The following is a 7,589-nucleotide window of genomic DNA, read 5'->3' as shown; positions in this document are numbered from 1 at the left end:
GTGCATCTTACAAAGCAAGAAGTGCTATGCTGTCTCTTGTACTGTACTTCATATGATCCATGCATTATACAGTCCTCAGAACAGTGAGTGTGCACTAAACGCCTGCAGTTTCTGTGGTGTGTGTGTGTGTGTGTGTGTGTGTGTGTGTGTGTGTGTGTGTGTGTGTAGGAGGTGCAGGGGTTAGGACATGGATCAGCATACCTGACAGCATTTAAGGGGCAGGGAGTGAACACAGACATATGTCACCGACGTGCGGTAATAAAGTTGCAGGTACTCGTGAAGTCAGCATAATCACGTACAAGAGTGTCATAACATCCGCTTTAGTTCTGCCTCCTCTGCTAGTGATCAAAACAGATCCCTAACCGAAATGTAGGATCCGCAAATCTCGTATCAATAAATAACACAATAAAGCACGTCCATACATTTTCTATGTAGTCTTATAGTTCATCAGCATACTTCTAGCTAAACACAACACATTCCTACAATGGTTTCGAGCCTTCATAATATGGATACTTTGAGTAGTGCTTCAGTAAAGGCATTAGATAATGAACAATCTGGCTGAAGATCACTTGACCATGATGGCTCAGGAAACACACCTATATAAGTTATGAAAACTTATGAAGGGAGATCATACTGTATGTCAGGCTCATAAGAAAGTTCAAACTTTTGAGCTATAATTTTTTTTGATATCTTCATAGATCTCAAGCATTATAGTGATGTATTTATAAAACATATTCGTGACTGACAATTGTAAAATCAAGAGAAGTATGACAAGGAGTCCTATGCTAAGTTACTTTCCTAAGTCTGGCATAAAGCTGTGCTTTATGTCCACACAGAGGCACAAACCCACCCACCCACATATCCTGCCCCCTCAAACACACGTAAACACACTCACCAAAACAGAAATTCTCCAAGTAAGCAATTCTCATACTAAGACAAAAGATCTGCCTCAAACTTCATCAATAACTGATGAAAACATGAAAAACAAAACCCAGAAAACAACAGCCATAAACAGCACCTAATCACAAACAAACACCATTATTCGTTCTCTGAGGAAAACAGTACGTCTGTGGAATTACTCCCAACTTTCTGTGGGTGAAAAGCCAAATCACACAGTTCAGCCATCCGAAACAGCTGCACCACAGAGCGCGCTCGTCCCCCTCTCTGACAGCTTGTCCAACAGTCCCACCTCAACACTAATGGCAAATATTCCCAAATGAGATGCCAACGTCATTGTTTAACATCACGCTCGGTCGGGGTGTGTGTGTGTGTGAGTGTGAGTGTGTGCTTGCGTGCGTGTGTGTGTGCTTGCGTGCGTGTGTGTGCGCGCGAGTGTGTGCGTGTGTTTGCGTGTGCGTGTGTTTGCGTGTGCGTGTGTTTGCGTGTGCGTGTGTTTGCGTGTGTGTGTGCTTGCGTGCGTGTTTGCGTGTGTGTGTGCTTGCGTGCGCGCGTGTGTGCGTGCGTGCGTGTGCTTGTGTGCGCGCGTGTGCTTGTGTGCGCGCGTGTGTGTGTGCGTGTGTGTGCTTGCGTGCGTGTGTGCTTGCGTGCGCTCGTGTGTGTGCGCTTGCGTGCGTGTGTGCTTGCGTGCGCGTGTGCGTGTGTGTTTGCGTGCGTGTGTGTGTGTGCGTGCGTGTGTGTGTGTGTGTGTGTGTGTGTGTGCTTGCGTGCGCGCGTGTGTTCAGCTCTGGTCCTCCCGCAGCTCGCTGGGGAGGAACTTGTACTGCTGCTGTCTGATATGGGCCAGTTTCTTGCGCGCCTCCTCCAGCTCCCTCTCCTTCCTCAGCATCTCCTCCTGCGCGGCGATGATCTGGGGACAGAAGACCAGCGTCACTCTGCGTCAGCCTCACGCACCGGCCCCTCCGAACAAAAGACTCGATCACCCGCTGGCCCCGTTTCCCCGTGTACTGCCTCGCATTTCACCAGCCAAAACCAAAAAGATGAAACGCTGAATCTGACAACAATGCATTTGTGACGAGGCTGAACCTTAAATGTCTAGGCTATGGACGCGTTCCGTTTACGTGGTGAAACGCGGCATCAGCCTCCAGCTTCCTAGCACTGCTTCGCTTAGCATCGCTTAGCATCGCTTAAACACAATGAAATGCGGAAGCATTATGAAGACATAACCAAGCAGGCAGACTTTGCTGTGGCAGGCACATTCCAGCACATCAGAGAAGCGTCAGCGTCGCTTTCGTCAACGTCCGTTATAGTGGCTTTAAAGCTGACGGCATTAAACGGTGCTTTTCAAAGGGGAGGATGTCACTGCTCCGAGCGGCTCCGTCCAGACCTTCGCTTGGCTTCGTTAATGTTTACAAGTCAAAACACGATTTGTACAATATGTAGTCCGCAATGTTATTTGCATTTTTGTTTTAAAAAGTGAGGAGTGTATAATTCCTGATTATTTGGAGAGTTGCATTCTGTGGAGTGGCAGGTGAAATATCAGGAAAAACATCTTCTGAAAAAAAATCTTTAGTTCTGTTCAACATATATCCAAGTCTAAGTAGTTGAATATACAGCTGTAAGGAAAATGCACCACTGCCCCAGTAATTATAGACCCATTGGTGTCTAAATAATAATTGTTTTCACGTGAAAGATAAAACTAATCTGTTCAAATACACACTCTCGCACTGTTCAAACTTGCTCTAAACACCACCAAGCTTGCCATTACTGCATTAGAACAGCAGAAGTTCAGAAATACTGGATATAAGATAACGTGCACCAGCCAGCTGAAGGTCTGAAGGCTCATCTACTTTGCAGGCTTTGTCCACTAAAGGTTCTTTTTTCTGTAGGCCACAGCATTTTATCCTGAGCACCATCTGAGTTCCACTGGGTTACAAAAATGCTTTCAGCGCATTTTGTTCCAGTCAAGCCTGTAATTAACATAACTACACAGCCATAAAAACACAGAATGGCCTTGAACATTCAGTATGTGAGAGCAGCATTTGGGAATTTGGGACATTTCTGTACACTACCACTACAGTGATGGGAATACTTTTATTTTATTATAGTTACTTTGGTAAATGGCTTCTGTTGTGTGGCAACCTGACACATTTTCCATTTCCTGTTTTCGTTTGTCGTCTTGCTCCAGCTCACCTCTGTCCTGGCGGACCGACGTGAGCCTACGTGTGGTAAACAGGTTATTTAAACCTGAGTTTCCAAAATCTTTGGTATGGGGTCAGCAGGGTTTTCTCACTTGTGAATGCAGGAGTATTTGGCCTGGTTTGCAGATTACAGCCTGGGATTAATGCTTGGGATGAATGAGAGAGGTCAGAATCAGAGCTGCCTGTGAATGCCTGCGAAAGGGCTTCTCGGGGCGTGACATCACAGGAAGCCGGAGACGCCTACTATACCCAAACGACCCGATCAGGAGAAGACGGAAGAAGAGAACGGAGCACCGGTGCTGCATCGCACGATTTGGATCTGCTATTGCTAAATAGGAAAAAGGTCTTGCCTGGGCAATCCCCCCTACAAACTTGGTCTTCACCACCACGCCGTCATCCTCGGCCTTGTCGAAGGCCGCTTTCTGGGCCGCCTTCACCAGGTTATCCGAGGCCCTCTTCACGGCATTGCCGGCGGTCTGTAGACAGAAACGTGGCCTTTTTACTGAGTTCAGCGAAGGAAGGTAGAGACGCTGAAACGTGCTCGTCTGACAGGGGGGGATGGGGTAGAGGGTGTGGGGGGGGGTTTAGACCTGCAGGCGGCGCACGGCCTCGGAGTCCTGGTCGGCCTTCACCTTGCAGGCCACCAGCAGCTGGGCGGTGGAGGCGGCCACCTGCTTGGCGGAGGAAATGAGCTTCTCCTCGCTGGCGTGGCCCTGCACGGACGCGTTGGCCGCCTCGCACAGGCTGCTGGTGGCGGCCGCAACCATGCGGGCCTGCGCGGAACAGAACGAGCGTGAGGGCAGTGCAGCTGTCATGACAGAATCGTAGACCGCCGGAGTCGTGTGGCTAATAATATTTAATTGCATAATATTTCGTTGCATTTTTTTTACGGAATTGCGTAATTATATAATATAATTCAATAATAATACTTCATCGTAATTGGTTCTGAGTATAATTAAAAGATAACGTTGTAGGCGTGAGTGGGTGGAGTGAGTGAATGAAGTTGCATGTTACTCACCGCTGAAATGAGACCCTGGGACCACTGGCCATCGTCCACAGCATTGGCAGGGATGGAGCCCACCTGGACAAACGAGGGCAGCCAGTGAACATGGAGAACCGCGCGGCCCCTCAGCCTGGCCTCCTCGCTCTCTGTCTTGATCCTACCTTGCCCTGGGCCACAAGCTCCCTCTGCGCGGCCGAGGCGGACTTCACCAGAGCGCTAGTCGCTGCAGCGATGGACTTGGCTGCTTCCAAGATCTGCTCCTCGAAGTCCAGGGACTCGTCTGCTTGCTGCAAACAAAACGAAGCCACGGTTACGGCCGCCGAGCGCGAAGAGACCGGACAGAGCCTCCGGAAGGAGGAGATGTGGTGGAGTCGGGTTGCAGGACGCAGACATTCTATGCGTGCAGCTGACGGGATAAACTGATGAGGACCTAGAACAGTGGCCTCTGAACGGCGCCTGCGTGCAGGGGCTGGCATTGCAGAACGGTTGCGGGCAACTGGTCATCGACGGAAGCGTGTAACATCTTTTGAAGTGCGACACCTTGTGGCACTGAGGAGCAATTGCATCATTGCATCATTTTTCAGTCCCGTATTGCTCTGTATGGTCCCACCCAGGAACAGTTCTCCAGCATTCAATCCAAACCCTTGCATCCACCTTTGCAAACGGATTTGTACTGAAAACACACTGTGCGCGCGCGTGCGCGCACACACACACACACACACACACACACACACACCTGGAAGCAGTGAAAACGCTGCGCTCCAGGGCACGCGCTCCCGCGCGATCACACACCACCCAAAGCTGGCGCGGCTGGAGAAAGGGCGGGACACTGTAGGAATATGTTTGATATATAGTTGGACTGAATAACAACCTAATATATCAAACATATCAGACAGAGCCCTGCAGTGAAGGCATCCAGGTCTAGCTGACCTCTAGAGAATGGAAGAGAAGAGAGGAGAGGAGAGGAGAGGAGAGGAGAGGAGAGCAGTGGACAGCAAGGGATGCACGAGGGCCGAGGGTTGATGACAGGAAGTGAAGAGCAGGGGAGAGGCACTGTGATGCATGCTGGGATGAGCGGAGGAGTGAGCGGCAATGGCAGAGGAGAGGGAGGTGAACACGGAGAGAGGACTAGGGAGCGCCAACACCGTGCTCGCCATGTCGTCCCCCTGCAAGGAGCTGCACCTCCTTGAACTCCCACAAATCCTCACCAAGAGCCATCAATTTTTCATGATTTAAAAAAAAAAAAAACTAAACACAAACAACAGATGTGAGTGACATGTTAAGGGGCATGTGTGTGATGCCACATGATGGACGCGTCCTCATGCTTGCGAGCAGGTTATGAACAGGTCAGAGAGCTCCCTAGAAGAATTACTTCCAGACTTTTCTGTTGCCATGGGAACCGCTCACCGGTGTAACGGAGGGCCAACCCCACAGCGAGGCCCACAGCACCTCAACCAGCACAGCTCTGACTGCCAACCCCCAAGCCTGGCCTGACGACTAAGGCACCTGGTCCAAATCGCTTCATGGAGGAAACACCGTCTTACTACTGCGGAGCACGGACTTCTCAAACGTACGAAAGCACGAAAACGCTCACAAGGAAATGTGAACGGACTTTGACGTACGCAGTCACAAATTTCAGTCACAAACGCCCCAAATGCCACGAGCTAATGAAAGGAACCTCAGGGGCCTCGGCGCCGTCCATGGCGCCCCTTCACCGCCACTCCTCCACGGCTGGAAGAGAAGACCCGGCGACCAGGACGCAGCACAGCGGGCCGGGCCCTGCTGGACAAAGGCCAGCGTGGGATTCTGGCAACCTGCTTTAGGCCCAGTGAGATCATTGGTGGGGGCTCACGTGAGAGAAGTTTCTCTGCTGAAGGTGACACAGCCTCTGTGAAATTAAAAGGGAAGTCTAGATGTGGTTCCTGTTGGCTTAGCTTCGAGGCCATGAACACGAACTGCCCAAAGGAGACTAATGAAACATTACTAACATGTAATGTGTGTGTAAGGCCTAGGCGCTGAAGAGCTAACGGCAACATATTACAGATGCATATGGATCTTATATAAGATTCATAGAACAGCTTTATGAATCTTAGTAAACAGAATTCTTTGCATTTACGCTGAATCAATAATAACAACAGTAAGCCAAGTTGCATTTTCTGTTTTATTTTACTAGAGGGATAAAGCTTTGCTAAGTGTTGGAAGGAAAGTGAGCTGTGTGAGGCACTGCAGAATGTCTTCAGGTAAAGAAGGACAGTTTGAGACAGACAAATGCAACAATAAAAGGGCTTAAAAAATAAAAGATCATTTCCTAAAGGGCTGACCTTTCCCGTCTCTCGAGTTTTGGACAGGTTGGGAGTGAGACAACACCCCCCCCCCCCCCCCCCCCCCCCCCCCCCCCCCAAAAAAAAAAAAATTATATATCAAAAACAATGCAGCCATGCCTTCAGGAAAAAAAGGAAGACAAAACAGCACCCCCAACCCACTGCAAATAAAGCTGCCTACATCACATTCTTATGAAGGACTCTGAACACCCCTGCCAGCTAATGGAACATTCCAGCAGCCTTTGGCTCAGGTGGAACTGATTTGACACAGGTATGCTGATGGGCAGAGCTACTGCTGTCGGGGGGGGTGTTCATGAACGCAGTGCTGAGCAGTCTGAGGCGCAGGGATGGGTACCTTAGGCTTGGCTCTGGGTTTGAGCTGCTCCAGTTTCTTGGCTGCTGCCTCGATAGACGCTGCCGCCCCCAGCAGCTCCGTCTCGGCAACCACTGTAGGGTCCTCCGGGTCCACCCACTCTGAGCCTGAAATGGGGGGGTTGGGGGCGGAGTTGAGACCCAAGAAGCAGGAGCAAACAGGAACGACACTTTCATGCATGATGGGGACACTGTACCAACCGTATTTGCTCCCAAAACATCCACAGGAGCACAAGTGACACCACACACACACACACACACTCTCCCTTACCACTGCACTGTTTAAGTGTGCTGTAGGAAAAAAGACACTTCTTAATGAAATATCATCATTCTTTTAAGACTTTAACGTACCTATAAAAATCTCCCATTTTTATTTGCTTGCATAAGGAGCTGTCGAGATGTTTTTAGAATTATACTGAACCAGATTTTCTACGCCTCCCACATTTGGTTTCCACGCGCGCGTGTCTTTGTTTTAAACAACAACGCTTGTGTCGTGTCGTACTCACCTCCGTCTGCGGCAGTAGGAGGGAGTAACAGTGGTATTAGTGCAGTGAAGCAGCGAGTCTCAGAGCCCCAGTGGCTTGATTAACCCTGCCCCCGTCCAATTCAGCCCATTACCGCTAACACGGACCAGGGCCTGCGCCCCACATCACACACGCCTAACTCATGGCCTGTGGACCGTTTGGCAGGCCTATTCATCTTGGGCTTTGTTTTCCACCGATCTCGAACGGCCATCGACAGCGAATACAAGCTAACCGCTCGTTTTCATAACAGATAAATGGGTTTTAATTGGTT

At 49.8% G+C, this 7,589-nt stretch overlaps 1 protein-coding gene across 6 annotated transcripts in view; it reads right to left on the bottom strand.

Annotated features, from left to right (window-relative positions):
- Window positions 1–1,675: 1,675 nt before the first annotated feature.
- tln2b (talin 2b) overlaps window positions 1,676–7,589 on the bottom strand; it is a 77,632-nt gene continuing 71,718 nt past the window's right edge. For 4 of the 6 annotated variants that reach the window (XM_035522465.1, XM_035522461.1, XM_035522460.1 and 1 more), the window contains exons 53-59: window positions 7,301–7,306; window positions 6,778–6,902; window positions 4,263–4,388; window positions 4,117–4,179; window positions 3,689–3,871; window positions 3,449–3,574; window positions 1,679–1,807 (exon numbers count right to left, since the gene is read on the bottom strand). In XM_035522465.1, coding sequence (XP_035378358.1) covers window positions 1,679–1,807; window positions 3,449–3,574; window positions 3,689–3,871; window positions 4,117–4,179; window positions 4,263–4,388; window positions 6,778–6,902; window positions 7,301–7,306 — 758 coding nt within the window. Of the gene's footprint in view, window positions 1,808–3,448; window positions 3,575–3,688; window positions 3,872–4,116; window positions 4,180–4,262; window positions 4,389–6,777; window positions 6,903–7,300; window positions 7,307–7,589 lie in introns of all 6 variants that reach the window. The other 2 variants (XM_035522455.1, XM_035522466.1) reach the window with 2 other exon arrangements.

This window comes from Electrophorus electricus, chromosome 2 (assembly GCF_013358815.1).
Source record: "Electrophorus electricus isolate fEleEle1 chromosome 2, fEleEle1.pri, whole genome shotgun sequence".
In the NCBI taxonomy this organism is placed as follows: Eukaryota; Metazoa; Chordata; class Actinopteri; order Gymnotiformes; family Gymnotidae; genus Electrophorus; species Electrophorus electricus.
The sequence above is the reverse complement of the archived record's forward strand: the minus strand, read 5'-3'. Positions and strand labels throughout refer to the sequence as shown.